Raw genomic sequence first — 16,482 nt, 5'->3', positions numbered from 1 at the left:
ATAAAGTTTGGGGGTAGTTTGGACATACTTGTAATGATTAGGTGTGAGATGGTTTAGATCACAATTTGTGTTGGTTGTTAGAGTTAGTTAACCTACAATCATTTTGAGGTTTTTCTTTTGTAATGTTCATTGATCTATTGAAGAGAGTTAATTATTTTCGTTCTTAATTCAGATCTTCAATCTTGTTTTCTTTCGTATATAATGGTGATTTAAGTTGTAATCTTAACAATTGATATCAGAGTCATTGCAGCTCATTATTGAAAGAAGGTAATCAAGTTTGATTAGAGAACAATTGAAGATTCGGAATGGATTTGATGAAGTTGGAAAAATTCAACGGTAAGAATGATTTTGGATTATGAAGAATGAAAATGAAGGTGCTATTATTTCACCGGGGTCTTGTTGATGCTATAGCTGGAGAGGCTAGGTTACCGCTAGCTCTTACCGAAAGGGAAAAGAAAGACATATTTATAAAAGCACATGATGCAATCATTCTTAGTCTCGAAGATTGAGTGTTTAAGAGGTATTGAAAGAAGCCTATGCAGCCGAAATTTGAGCGAAACTGGAAAGCATGTACATGAGTAAATCTCCAGAGAACCGCCTCTAATAGTGACGGCCTGCCTATGTTTCCCATTAAAACTACCCTGAAAACTTCTCAAAAACCAAACTTTGGTCTAATGCAAACTTACGAGTGCACAACCTGAGATTCCGACTGTAAAACATTATATGTACGTTAGCATTACACTTTATGTAGGTACATTGGGAGTGGAATACATGTTTGCTAGCCTGATGCTAGCTAAGCTTGGATATTTCGATGGTCAACTTCTAATATTGCTTGTTAATCAACAACATAAACCCGATCGTGTTTAACATTGCAAATATTCTTCCAGTTCCATCCATGGGTTTGGGTGTCATCCGGCACCCTAAATTACTCCTTATGTATGTCATCTATAGAAACAAAGCCCGAGTGACAGCCTAACTTAATTTACACTAATATTCATATAAATAACTGGTGTGAGAAGATTATCAATTGAAATCTTGCCACACTGATAAACACATGAAATCACATTCCCTGTATTTTATTATTATTATTATTATTATTATTATGGAAAGAACATTTCATGAAACCACATTCCTTAATGTTCAAAGATGTGCATGTTCGAACATTTTGCCGTTCATTTTTCTTTACATTTTCCCTAACTCTTTTATCTAAAATTGATTTTAATAACATTAAGAGTGAATTAGTGATTATTATATATATGTCATGCATGATAATAAAATAACAAGAAGCATGTACATATGAGAACAAAAGTTACATGTATGTATGGGTTGTCCTCATGCTGTAATACTCTGTTATTATTATTTATATTTATTTATTAAAAGAGTAATTGACCACCACCACGTTTGGAAGGTTCAGTTGTGTTTGTTGAAATTTCATTATTAATATTTATATTTATTATTAGAGGAGGAGGGGCACTAGTGTGGGTAAGGTTTTGGGTAGTTTATCACATGGCAAACCCACACCTAACTATGTGGGTAGTTTGCCAAATTATAATTTATGGCAAAGGTTTACCGTGTAGTGTTTATATGATCTTGGAGATTTTTGAAGAATTTAAAACATCCATTAATACTCAATTTATTACATATAAATACCAATAACTTTTCATCATTTTTATTCACTCAAACATTTTATCACTCAACCTTCATCATTTCTATTCACTCAAACCCTCATTGGCAAATTTCTCAAACAATGATCTCGGAATATTCATCTAGAGAACAAAGACATATACTTGGCCACACGATCATCTAGGGGACGAGGTGAATAAAATCGCTATAACCCGAAAACAAGAAATTGCAGAAAAATATAATTGTTAAAAGGATCATCTAGTTTAGATGTTCGTGTTTTAACTTTTTTGGTTTTGATCGTCATATTTTATTTTTCCGGTTTTCAATTATGTAATATATTTAATTTTAATAAAATTTTAATTTTAATTATATTTAATTTTTATTTATTTTTAAATTTTAACAAAAAATTAAAAAAAAACTTTTAGGGTACTTGTAGATAGGTGTTTCCAGTTATTTAGAGGTTTGTGTGTAGTTAAGAATAGAAATAAAATAACGATTTATGATTGGTCGGTATACGCCATATAGTCACCGTTTCGTCTCACGCTTTCCCTCTTAACCTGCAATGGAAACTCATCAAAACTTATAAAGTCAAAGTCAAACCCCAACTCTCTCTCTTTGACCTCTTATTATTATTATCATTATTCCCAACAGCTTTATACTTTTAGAGAGAGAAACTAACAATCAGTTAGAGAGAGAGATGTATGGAGTACAACCGCCGACTAACTCCGGTGAGGCCGACGGCGGTGGCACGGCGGAGGTCATCCGTACGTACCAGACATGGAAAGGCAGTAACGTAAGCTTTCTTTCTAACTTTAATTTGATTGAATCATGTGATGATTGTGAATTTTGTAATCAGCCTGATCCGATTTCACTGATTGCTCTTGATATCAGAATATTATTATTATTATTATTATTATTATTATTATTATTATTATTACTTGGTTATTTAGGATCAGTTTTGTAGCTTAATAGATACATGAAATTGTTTGTTTTAGCTTTTTAGGGTTTTAGGTTTTGGCCTCTACTGGAATTTAGGGCAAGTTATGTAGAGCTATAGATACATGAAATTGAAGACCTAAGTTTCGAATTAACATGATGATTGCGAGCAGTTTACGTGTTGATAGATGATATTGAAGGCTGTAAGTTATTGATTGGAATTCAGATGATGATTGCAAGTAGTTTACGGTTTATGTTTGCAGCCAAACATGTAGATAGATGAATGATATTGAAGACTGTAAGTTATCGATTGGAATTAAGATATGATGATTGTGAGGAGTTTACAGTTTATGCTTGTAGTCAAACATGTAGATACAAGAAATTGAAGACTGTATATAAATGGATGAAATGCGATAGATTGAAATCGAGATGATGGTTGTGAGTTCTCGATTTATGCTTGTAGCTGAACATGGAGACACATGAAATTGAAGACTGTAAGTTATTGATTCGAATTAAGATGATGATTGCTAGTATACAGTTCATGCTTGTAGGAGTTGTAGCCAAACACATGTAGATACATGAAACTGAAGTCTGCAAGTTAATTGATTCGAATTTAGATGATGATGATTGCAAGCAGTTTACAGTTTATGCTTGCTGCCAAACATGTAGCAGCAACTTTGAATGATCATAATTTTGTCTACATTTTTGCTGTTTTTATTGCAGATATTTTTCCTCGGTGGAAGATTTATATTTGGACCAGATATACGATCAATCTTCATGTCAATATTCCTAATAGTTGCACCAGTTGTAGTTTTCTGTGTATTTGTTGCCAGAAAGTTGCTCGATAAGTTCAGCCATCATCTTGGAATATTAGTTATGGCCATTGCAATTGCATTCACAATCTATGTAAGCTATCTTCATATTCTTCTAATGTATTTCTCATTATATTCATAACTATTAACTTAAATTTAATTACTATGGAAATGTTGGTTTGCAGGTTGTAATCCTGCTTCTAGTAACATCCGGAAGGGACCCGGGAATAATCCCACGCAACACACACCCGCCAGAACCAGAAGTAATAGACCAGAACGTAGAAGTCGGGTCAACCCAAACTCCACAGATACGTTTACCTCGCTTCAAAGAAGTAATGGTCAACGGGTTCACAGTCAAAGTCAAATACTGTGATACATGCATGCTTTTATAGACCACCACGTTGTTCTCATTGTTCCATATGTGATAACTGCGTTGAAGGACAGTGCATTGGATTGGTATCGTATGACACAACCTTCTGTTTTAAAAGTTTTATTTTATGAAATATATCAATTTGTAACTTTGTTTTTTTTTCCGTGCAGCGTAACTACCGGTTCTTTTTCATGTTTGTATCTTCAGCAACTCTACTTTGTATTTATGTATTTGCCTTTTGTTGGGTGTATGTAATAAAGATCAAGAACAGTGAGGAAACAACGGTTTGGAGTGCGTTAGTCAAAACTCCCGCTTCGATCGCGTTAATTATTTATACGTTTATATGCGTGTGGTTTGTTGGTGGTCTTACAGTCTTCCATCTTTATCTCATCAGTACAAATCAGGTAAATCACTAGTCCTTTATAAACCATGGGTGTGCATGAAACCGAAAGAACCGAACCAAAATAATCATACCCAAACAAAAATTGAGAGTTCGGTTATTATGTTTTCGCAAAAACTGAACCTTTGTTTTGGTTTTGCATGTAACTAAAACCACCGAATTTATAGATTACATTTTTTATTTTTGAATTTTAAGAAATTTACAAGAACTATGTAAGTTGGTGTACCCAAATATTTTACCCAAAAGCACTTTGTTAGTAATTAACATAAAGATTTAGGCCCAAGTTCATTATAATTTTAGGCCAAGTTTTTCTTTTTTGGTTGAAAAGTTTAAAGCCCAAATGATAAAACTAGAAAAACATAAACCGAACCGAACCCATACCGAAAAAAAAACCGAAACTGAACCAAACCCATACCGGAAACGGAAAAACCGAAACCCAACGGTTTACAAAAACCAAAATTTTGGTTTTTGTTTCAATTTGAGCCCAAAACTGACCCATGCACACCCGTATAAACCATTGTGGTTGCTAGAAAAACTTTTGAACTTTTTTTTTAACATTTTGTTATTGTGCAGTCAACATATGAAAACTTCTGTTACCGATACGATCAGACAGAAAATCCGTACAACCGAGGGATAATCGAGAATTTCAAGGACTTGTTTTGGCGAAGCATTCCGCCTTCCAAGAACAATTTTAGGGCTGTGGTGGTTAGAGAATCGGAAACCACTCCTCAGGCTACCGGGGGTAGTTTTGTAAATTCAAATGTGGAGAAGACTTTGAGAGAGAGAAATGGGTGACAGGAAAGTTTCTGGGAGTAACGGGTCAGGTCGGGCTGATCAGTATGATCAACTGGGTTACCATCGGCGGTCCAGTTGGGGAAGGAGAAGTGGAAGTTGGGAGCTACCGGGTGATATAGGTTCGGTTGCATCGGGTCGTGGTGACTCGAACCGGATCACTGGTGGGAGTAGTGACAGCTTGGATGGAAGCAGGGGTGGCCAGTTGACTGGTCAAAGTAGGCAATGACTGGTGAAGGTTTATGGTGGTGTTTTCATAGTTGTGGTTTATTTGACCTTTTTTTTGTGGTGAATTATTGTGTATAGAATGGCGAATATAAGTTACTCCTGACTTATGATATATATGTGTGGTGGTTTGTTTCTTGAGACTTCGAATATAGATGCTGGTGTACATAGCTTTTGGCTTTTTTTATGTACAACCTTTTGTTTTATTTTCAGTTGGCTAAAGCGTGTTCAACAAACCGAATTCGAATTATTCGGACAACAAAAACAAACCATATATATACAATAAAAAATGAAGATCTATGCATAATTCGAATTTGAATTGAAAATCATAAATTTGATTCAAAATTCAAAATCTACATTTGCATCGATTGCTAATTCGTGTCAGAAATTGAGAGACCAAATTTCATATTGGAACTAAAATTCGAACGGAAATTCTGAATTTTACAATCCAATTCGACCATTCAACACTCTACTTGAGCATGGCTATTGTGTGAAAAAAAAATTGAAACTAAACTTGTCTATATCTTTAATTTGATTCATAAATTTGTTCCATAGAAGATGTATTCATAGTGGAAAGTTAAAAGGGTCAAACAGGTTCAATATACAGGTCAAAAGAGCTATAGGTTGAGCATGTCAGTTTTTAGTATGGGTTATGTTAGGTGGTCATAGGACTCATAGCAAAGCTTGTACTGAGCAACTGGACACTTATATAACATACATATAAGCATATCTTTACTAAATAACGCATTACACACACAAGAAAATTATTCACAGTTAAGGCGCACAAGTTGTATATACATTTATAGACGGATTCATTTAATAATCAGCAATAAGTTATTAATCGCGACACTAACATAGATATGTTTTGAATTTATTAATTAATGTTAAGACGTCAAAACCTCATGTCACATCGAAAATACCAATTATCGTAGTATAAAAACTAATTAATCATGATTTACATCGATTAGTCATGCATCGTCATGTCAATATCAAGGTTATTATAAAGAACATAAACGGGTTTATTAATTACACTTTCAGGCTTAAAAGATAACAAAACGAATCAGATTGCATTCAACAAAACTATGTAACATGAAAAAAGTGTCAAAATATATAAACTAGCACAAAAAGATCAACTCCAAAATCAAAACCCATTTATGATTTATTTATCTACCTTCTATTGTGAAAAACCGCTTCTTTATTCTTGAATCTTAGATCCATCTTTAGACTAATGGAGGATGCAAAAAAGGTCCGTAAGAACTTACGAGAAGATGCCACATGTGAGCGGGCCCTCTTATGCTTTCTAGTAGACGGTCCGTCAACAGTCCTGGCTTCTTTGACCGAAGAGGTTGACTCAAAAACCGATGAGCTAACTGATGTGCCGTCATCTGTACTGAATGAAACGGGCCCGCCATTGTGTGAGGAGTCAAAATGATGCCCGACAGCTGCATCCCTATGAGTTGGTGGGAATTTTTCACTCTTGCTTTTGGTATCTGAGTTATTTGCAACTCTCCATATCTGTAAATGAAACCGAAAGTGTAACATTATTTAATTAAATATTTCAAAAATCATTAATATGTAAAATTAACTTACATCTAAGTTGGATTGGATCTCTGCATTTGCCTCGGGAGCTGGAATTGCCCGGCCCGTACGGTCACGGGTTCTCGGTTTTTTATTTCCATCAGCGGCTTGAGATTTTGCACTTAGTCCTCTTCGCCTATCGGGAATTAGAAATAATAATGCAATTTACATTAACATATAGATGATATTTAGACTTAACAAATAAGTAAATGTTGTGCCATATGGCACCATTCTATGACCTAAAGTCCGGTTTTCCCGCTTCTATTATTGTATCAACTTATTTATCATTTATCATAATAATAATCAATTATATAAGGATATTTAAGAAACAGGATCAAATACATTTTATTCTTAACATGAAAACAGTGAGAACCAATTTGATGTTATTATTAGGTTTATTTTTATAAGTGTTTTCTGTTATTTTTTGTTCGTATTTAATTTTCGATTATGAGACATTATAAGTATTTGCTTATTTATATTTTGTTGTTATTATTAGATTTTTTCTTTTGCTGATATAAGTATATGCTGGTATTTGCTGTTATTATTTTGTTCTTGATTTTGATTCTTTTGTTGTAATTTTTAGGTTTTATTTCTTTGTTATTACAAATAATTTTTTATGTAGTATTGTAGTTGATATTGTGTCTTACGTTCTCATTTTTTTATAAATTGCTATTATTTCCTACATTCTCATGTTAAGACTAAAATGCACATGAACCTTATTACTTATTATAATAATAGTCAATAATAATCAAATCTCTCTTTCCATTTTCAATATTATTGCTTTATTACTTAAAAAGTACTTACAGGTAATTTCAGTCATATCTTATTTCAAAATATTGTTTTCTAATTACTAAATATTCATTGCTAACTATTAATAGTTCCTTTATTCAACCCATGTAATAAAAGGGTATCCAATCTAATAGGTAACGTAAAGTAGATACGAATATAAATGCAAAAAATGAAAAATGAAGTTAAAGACCTTCTGGCTTCTTCATCCCTCAATTTGACATCCAATTCTTTACTGGGAGGGTATTTTGGTAATTCTGATGGCTCACAAGCATAATGTTCAGTTGAGAAGAACTGTGTAGACAAGGAACACAATACTTAGTAACATAAAACTGAGCACGTACTATTGTATTTAAAATAAGCAAAACTCACATCACCATTGAGCGATGAGACAGCAGACCCGCGAACATCAGGGTCAATTGCAAGAAGCATCTCTAATAAAGGAAGTGAAGAAGTCGGAAAATCCTTAAAAGTTTCACTCATACATCGCTTGTATGGCTGATGTGGCTTAAACAAAGTGGCGTTTGGCAAACGATACCTCTTCCAGTATTCCTCCGATGGCGATCCACATAATTTAAATATCTTGTGTAGTTGTTCAACCTAAAAGTTACAAAATTTCCAAATACTAATAAATCATACATGATATTAATATAGCATTTAAACAGTTTCTACCTCTGTGCGACCTGGCATTATCGGTTTACCAGCAAGGAGCTCAGCCAAAATGCAACCAGCACTCCACAAGTCAACACCGACACCATAATTAGTGGCCCCGAGAAGAAGCTCAGAAGGTCGGTACCAAAGAGTAACAACACGGCTAGTCATTGGTTGCTTATTCTGTGGATCATAAAAAGAAGCTAATCCAAAATCCGCTATTTTAAGAATCCCATTATCATCAATCAGTAAATTGGACCCCTTGATATCCCTATGCAACACACTGTTCTTATGGCAATGTTCAAGCCCACACAGTAACTGTTTCATGAAGCATTTGACCTACAGACAGATTCATTTTATAATTTTATCACATTTTACGTCAACAATACAGCAATCTGGATGTTAAAATTCACCTGTGGTTCTGTGAATTTGACAGTTTGGGTAGCAGCAAGACCAGCAAGATCATGTTCCATGTACTCAAACACGAGATAAAGACTTGAAGACATTCTAGACGTAACCAATCCTTCAAGCTTAATAATATTGGGATGATTAAGCTTTTTCAGTATCAAAATCTCTCTAGCCATGAATTTAATATTCTCCGGCTCTAAAGTATCAACTCTAACTTTCTTCAAAGCAACTACCTTCCCGGTTATCAAATCCCTAGCCTTGTACACATTACTATATGTCCCTTGCCCAATCTAGTCACCAATCAATAACTAAATTAGAAACGTGAAAAAACGACCAAAACAGACATGTTTAACCAAAATATTCTTGAAACCGGCATTGAATTGGCTATCGGGCCAAAGAGGTGCCTAAAAGGCAATGAATGGGCTCTAGTGTCGTCCTGCATTTCCTTTTATGTTTGTTAGGAAATGACATTCCGTGCAATAAAGGTTAGGTAAAGGTGGAGCTAAAGGTGGAGCGGGCTCCACCTTACCGTAACTATTATTTCACGCAAATTACCTTTCTCAACAAACATAAAAAGAAGTGTAGGACAACACTTGAGTCCATTCATCGCCCGTTAGGCATCTCTTTAGCCCGATAGCCCGTTCAATGCCTGTTTTAAGAATATTTTAACCAAACATACCTGTTTTGGTAATTTTCAATTTAACAAAATTAATTCAGGATCTAGGTATAAAAATTGAATCCGTAATTAGGTTTAAATATTTAATTAATTAATTACCTTATCAAGCTTCTCAAACTGATTAGCACGAGGAGGAGTCCAATCGTTGATAGCGTCACCGGCGACGTCAGAGAGCCACGTGGGAGCGGTGTGGAGGCTATACTGCAGCTTCAACCTAGGTCCGTGAGGGCGAACATCATCCTTCTGGTGGACGTTTTGTGTAGGTTGCGTATTGGAAGTATTAGTGGCTGCTTCTTCGTTTGAGTTTGAGTTTGACCGGCGATCTGAAGAAGCTGCTCTGGTACCGAGCACACAGCCCATAGCTGCTTAAGCTTAACCTAGCTGGCCATCAGTTGTTATATAATATCTAGGGTATGAAAAACAACTGGTAATAATAATAATAATATTGGTTGTCTCTGCATTCAATTTTGAGAAATTGTAAAGATGTGATGCCGGTGAAGATTGATTCCGGCGAGTTGTACAGTACAAGTTATGCACTGAATTTTGCAGATGGCAGGTTTTAGAGAGAAAGAGAGAACTAAAAAGGAAGTCAGATTTTACGAGTCTTTTTCTCGTTTAGATTTGGATTTCGATTCCAATTGTTTTATCACCAATTTTTAACCCATGGTTTTGTCACATAATTACATTTTTGCCACTGAAGCTTCATATCCATTTTTCCAATTAAATAAAACTTTATTTTTTTTCTTTTTTCATAAATCAACATTCCTTTAAAACAACCATCTCTGGGGTTATTTGGCAACCTATGCATTAGTAAATGTGAAGTACATTGATGTGATGGTTATTGGTGGTGGAGGAGGTGGTCCGAAAGTGGTAGATTGAGGGTTATGAGCGCATGTGAAAAGACGAGGAGGTAAAATTTTCATTCGGTGTTATTTTAAAGATGGGTAAGATATTTGATGATTGATTCAAGGGTTTAAGAATGGTTATGTTAAATTGGCCTTAGTTAGCCGCAAGGGGATTTGGGGGGTTGCTAACTTGAACTGCTAAAGATGCAGAATTGCTCGGGAATCCGTTGATCGTATTTTTGTTAATTGCTTGGTGTCTAGTTGTGTGTGGTGCAATATGTGTGTCGGTTAAGGCTGGCTTTATTTTAACCTGAATTCCACTGTAGATGAAATACCTTAACGACAACCAAGATCGAAGAATTGGAAAAACAATCAATGTGCCACTTTGGAGATTATGGATTGCTAGAAATGACATGGAGTTTAATGAGAAGTCGAGTTCTATTGTTAGGTTGGTCGAGACCATCGAAGATGAATTCTTTTTGTGGTTAAAGTTTATATTTAAAGTAAATCCTTTGATTGGATTGAGGGTTTGAATTTGATGTTGGAAACTAGTTGTAATTTGTTTGATTTTTCTTGTTTTTTTTGGAACGACCAACTAACCAACGTCAGGTACTCCGTACGCGGTCCCAATGGCTAAAGGTAGCCCAAGCCAGCCACGAGTGCGGACAGACGAAGCCCCTAGCGTTCCGCCTATTGAGGGATTCCTCGGATAAAACCCAACCACCACGTCCGTCAAACGGCACGACAGCAAGGAGCCGGTAAAACCAGATGAGATCAGGACTCGAACCCTGACAAAGTCATCCCTCATATCCCTTTTTTTTTTTTGATTGTTAACTTGTTTTCTTTCCTTTTTGCTAGGCTCTATATTTATGGGAACCCCTATATTTATATGTAAAAGTGGGTTTAAGTTTATAGAAAACTATTAATTTTTTTTAATCCAAAAGAATTTCAGTTTTATTATATTTGACTTGAATTTTGTTAACTCTAGACGTGAATAATCGAAGTGTCGATGCATCATTGCCTCAACTGGTGGCCCGTTCTCATTTCTCAATAATCCAAAAGATACGATAACTGTTCTCATTTATTTTTCTTGATTGCATTGATTTATATGACTACAAAGCTTGTACAAATGTACCAATCAAATTTGACTTAAGTATTTAAATGAATATTATACTTGTGAACTTAATTTAGTGGGACCACTTTGTTCAAGTTGATCGGGATATATATTCTCTTGTGAACTTAATGAAAGGATATTTTAAGGAGAAAATTTTGAAAAAAAGCTTTTCAGTAGTCAACACATTCTTATAGTGAAATAAATATGTTATCGTTTATTCGTTTACACTTTATTTTTGCAAGCGTATTCGCCTACTTTGTGTGATGGATAAAGTGTTTAAAAGTTATAAATTATGTTTGTTTAAAAGAAAAAAAATCTATACACGTTATAAAAGATGTTTAGAAGATAACGCAGGTACATATATTAAAACATACATAGATGCATGAAAACAAATAATGATATGTTATTAGAGACAAACCAAGTAAGAGTTCGCTACACTACACACGTGAACATGCATGTAAATTAATGAAACTTTTAATCATAAATCTAGTTTTTAAGGATAAAATCAATAGTTAACCTGCATTAATTTAAAAAATTAAAAAAACAAAGAAAGCTTGTCTTGTAGGTTTTTGGTTCCGTGGCAAGAGGTTTTCCCTTAAGGATTTCCTTAGGCAAAGGTCCTGGATTCGAATCTCTAAAGTGGTCAAACTAATAATAAACAGTTGAAATTTTGTCTTATGTCTTAAACTCAGGTATTGATGATTTATAAGCCTAACGGTTTACTGTGTAGTTAAAATATAGTTAAATTAAGTTGTATTGGATTCTAAGGAACAGCCGAACAAATAATAATTATGAAATGTGAGATTGAGCTTTAAAATAATAGATCCGACATAACATGTTACTCCTTTTTATTAATGATTCACACAGTTGTAAATATGATGACTTTTAATCCTTTTAATATTATATATACATTCCACTTTAATTAACAAGAGTACCTAATAACTACTGCTGCATAGATTTGTTTATTGTTTGATAACATTAAATGCAACATATTATTATTATTATTGATAATTAAATTACATCTAACAATGACATTTATTCGTTTAAATATTGCATATGCCTTCGAACCTTTTTGTGAAAGTTGATCCGTATTTATGTCCTCGATTTTTAATTTTGATCATAATCTTTTATGTAAATAATAAGCCAATGTAGACCAAGGAAAAACATATGAGGAGTCCGCGTCAAAAAAATCGATTTTAAAATTTATACATATAAAATTGACATAAGAATAGTTACAAAATTAAATTCACTGCTTGAACCCGTAGAACTCGTTAAACCAGGAACCATTGAGATGGTTTAACTGTGAGTTAATAAATTGAGCACTCATAAACCAACAAGTTTTAATTGAACGATTCATGCAAAATAATTAAAGTTACAGCAAAACCGTTCAAAGTTGGAAACCACCGATGTTTGCCTCATCCTGTGCTATATCAAGCAGTTTTCTAAATTGTGCTTGTCCGACTATTAAATATTTTCTTCATATTTTTTTTAAACATGAATTTTTAAGTAAAGATAAACAAAAGTTCATACAAGAAACATAAAAAATAAACAAAAAGGAACATTTTATGCTAGAAAAGGATATCCCGATGCTCACGTGCATTTAAAATCAACCCAAAATGATTACTGCCTTTTTTGCTTTTCCAAATGTGAAAACTACTTTATAGTTTCAAAAAGGAGCCAATTTATATAATGGAAATAAAATAATAAATTTATTATTATTATTATTACATGAAGATAAAATAAAATAAAATAAAAATCATCTTGAAGGTGTTGACCGAACAACATTGGGGTTTCACATCATAAAACATGTTTGGAAGATTGTATTTCGTGCAACTATGCAAGACGTGCTTTGGTATATTCTCTTAACCCCCAAATCATTTATAGTTTTCAATTAAGGATTTTGATAATAATCTTTGAAGATAAAAAATATGAACTGATCTAGCTAATATATTAAAGCAAAACCAATGTGTCTATTTGCCCTTCTCCTAAGGTGTTCACTTAATGTTTCATGTCATCCACTTTTCATACTTATAATTTTCACATAATTAATCAATTAAGTTTAATTATAATGCTAGTTAACATTTAAACCAATATGTAACATAAGTATCGGTCAAACTTAACATTTAAAGTTTTGAATTCATAACTTAACATTTAATTTAATTTTATTACAAGAAGGCATAGGTTAAATTTTGTAACAAATAATTATAATTAACAAAATGATCACAAAAGCTTTTTTTTTTTTTTTAATATTACTAAAATCTCGGTTTGACAGTGCATTTTTATTTAAATTAGTAGTCCCTTCTGTTTTGAGTTTTTACTTCTTAGTATCTTATATTTAGATATCACAATTATGATATATGCATTTTAATTGGATATTATTTTTTAATGAAATTTTGGTAAAAAAAAATCATTTTATGTATTATGGATTTTAAAACTTTAAAAACCATTTTAAATTTAAATTCATAACTTTAAGTATAGTTGAGTTTGCACTACACTATAGGTTATTTGTTAACAATTAATTATAATTAATGAAAAGATCATGAAATTATTATTGTTACTTTTAAATCAAGTTTTTAACCAAAATGGATGGAGGAGCAAAAATATTTTCCAATATAGGTTATTTTGCAAATATTTATCAAAATATGGATTTTTTTTTTCTTTTTACTCTCCTTCTTATTTAATTCTATTTAACCCTAGGGTTAGAAAAAAAAAATGAAAACAAAAAAAAAGTACCAAAAACGATTTTGATGAAATACAACAACGTTTTTAAAAGTCTCATCTAACATCAATTCTTTTTATCTTTTATTTTCAATGTTTTCGAGCAACTAACTATAGTTTAACTTTTCATTTTTTAACTTATAGTGTTTTAAGTTTTATCACTTCTTAAGATTATTGATATTCTGCTTATCGGTAATCTAAGGTACGTTCTTTTGCTAATTCCTTCGACTTTTGTAACGTACATCTATTAAAGTTATTTGTATATGCATCAGGATATATTGTTGTAAATTTTGTATTAAGATTATTTGATCTTAATTTAAATATACTATGGTTTTTAATTAGTCAGTCGAATTGAAGATTACATAATGGTTTTTAATTAACTATTATTGTTATGGCAGGTTGTAAATGAAATTGCCTTCTTTTGGTTGACAATTATTTAGCCCATGATGCTGATATGCTATATGGTGAAGTTTTTAGATGATATGTTATTTTTGATGCAGCTTGTAAAGTTTTTTGATTATGTTTAGAATAGTTTGGAACTAGATGTATATGTTTTACTATTCTAAATACTTTTGGAACGTTGTTTGGGTTATGATGTTGCATTAACGTTATGATGGTTAGTAGGATATCTTAAGGGTGTGTTAATGTATGTATAATCCTTTTAGTTTAATTTTCTATCCCATGTATGTTGTATCCAACATTACAATAATTAATAGTTTTTAATTATATAAATCATCATCTGAATAGTTTTTTGTAAAATCATATTATACAAATTGTCCATACTTTATATTCACTAGCAATAATCTTACTCTCCCCCCCCCCCCCCCGGTCCCTTTGTGTTTAAATAACACTGTTTATATTTCCACCAGTCACGTCTACGGGTCAATAACCTTGAATACAATAAACAAAGGATATTAGTCTCCAAATAAAATAAATAAATATAAAAAATCAAATTTTCCAAAAATTAAAACATAACTATGAAAAACATATTATTCCTTTATTAGTCAATAAATGCTAATCATAATTTGAATTTGAAGATGAAAATAATTTAAAAAAGTCATCAATTACATTATTTGATAAAATGAAGAGGAAACTTGTGGACATGTTTGACGTTGATGATGAATCTACCATATCAGCAATTAAGTGTAAAACATCAAATGTGGAAGAGAAGACAAATGTGTTTAGTGGTGTCGATGAAGTTGATGGCAAAATGATATATGGTATTAAACTTGAACTCCTAAGTTGGAGAAGGTTTCAAAAAGAATGGTTATGATTACTATTTATTGATTGATAAATAAAGATAATGATGCGTTTTTTATTGTTATGTTTTAAGATTTGGAGACTTTTTTTTATTTTAAGACTAATTTCATTTGTTAGCTTATTGTACTCATGGTATAAGTTATAAAATGTTTTAACTTTTCATTTATCTCATTTATCTTTGTTAGTTTTCGTAGATTTTTGTATTTGAATAAAAATGTCTTTTAATTCATGCAAAATTATTATCTATATATAAATACAACATTTGCATTTCAATAAATTTATATGATTTTACATATATATTACTTTTTATATATGTTTCATCCATGTGTAACACGGGTACTATCCTAGTATCCATATATTGGAAAACTGACCATTTTTTATTAAGAATGCATTCATTGTCGTTATTTTTTTTTATAGTTTTGACTTAAATTATTATTGGTAAACGGAATTATTAATATGTTTCATCGAAAAATAAAGAAAGAACAAAGTCAAAAAGAAAATACTCAAATAGTCTACTTTTTTATTAAAAAGAAAATAATAATAAAATAGTAGAATTACAAATCCACCAACGTCGTCACAACGTACCAAATATTACTTGTATAAATTGACTTACATTTTTGTTTCTTATTCCATTGTTCTGAAAGTTTATTATAAATATTACTTGTATAAATTGACTTACATGAAAAATATACGAAGCTTAATTACTATTTAATGAAATATAAATTAAACGGAACAATTGTAAGTCTTTTAACTTACTTTTTTTTCGCATAATTATCTCCTAATACATATTAAACTTGAAAAAAAAATCATGAATAAATATTTCATACGATCCACTTAGGTGTCTTAGTTTTAATTATTTTAGGGGTGTCTTAGTTTTAATTATTTTAGGGGCTGTTTGGGATTGCTTATTTTCATCAACTTATAACCTATTAACTTTTTGAACAGTAATAAGATGTTTGAGATTGCTTATACTATGAGAGAAAAAATTTCATAAGTTACAATGTTGTAACTTATTAAATTAATAAAAAGTTATAAGGAGGTAAAACAAGGAATCCAAAGTCCAAACAGCCCCTTAGTATTTAAAAATACGAAACTCACAACAATGAAATATTTATGGAACAACGAATCACTTGGATTGCTATTGGGTGAAGTATTCCTTTTAATTCTTCGATACATATGAATTTTATTCTATAGTAATTATTATCCTTTATTTTCTTAAGTCTGGTTTCCTAGCCAAACTAAATCCTCTTATCGATCTTGATTTCAAAATGCGGTGTCAGTGTAGTTG

General features: G+C 32.0%; 1 protein-coding gene and 1 pseudogene across 2 annotated transcripts; one reads left to right on the top strand and one right to left on the bottom strand.

Annotated features, from left to right (window-relative positions):
• The first annotated feature begins 2,269 nt into the window (after positions 1-2,269).
• Positions 2,270-5,313, top strand: LOC143540631 (putative protein S-acyltransferase 7; annotated as a pseudogene). Its single transcript, XR_013136624.1, has 5 exons — positions 2,270-2,416; positions 3,283-3,465; positions 3,557-3,827; positions 3,912-4,145; positions 4,715-5,313. The product of XR_013136624.1 is annotated as a putative protein S-acyltransferase 7 (transcript).
• A 901-nt stretch (positions 5,314-6,214) lies between these two features.
• LOC143540610 (putative serine/threonine-protein kinase At1g54610) lies at positions 6,215-9,663 on the bottom strand. Its single transcript, XM_077033625.1, has 7 exons — positions 9,357-9,663; positions 8,587-8,871; positions 8,195-8,512; positions 7,895-8,122; positions 7,716-7,816; positions 6,749-6,872; positions 6,215-6,673 (listed from the first exon to the last, which is right to left on the bottom strand). Exons 1-7 carry the CDS (start codon positions 9,615-9,617, stop codon positions 6,326-6,328), a joined length of 1,665 nt encoding a protein of 554 aa, XP_076889740.1. The 5' UTR covers positions 9,618-9,663; the 3' UTR covers positions 6,215-6,325.
• Between the last annotated feature and the right edge of the window lie 6,819 nt (positions 9,664-16,482).

Source organism: Bidens hawaiensis, unplaced genomic scaffold, assembly GCF_021521415.1.
Source record: "Bidens hawaiensis isolate Kalapana, Puna unplaced genomic scaffold, B.hawaiensis_p1.1 tig00012283_1, whole genome shotgun sequence".
Lineage (NCBI taxonomy): Eukaryota > Viridiplantae > Streptophyta > Magnoliopsida > Asterales > Asteraceae > Bidens > Bidens hawaiensis.
Note: the sequence above shows the minus strand (reverse complement) of the source record. Positions and strands in the feature narration are given on the sequence as shown.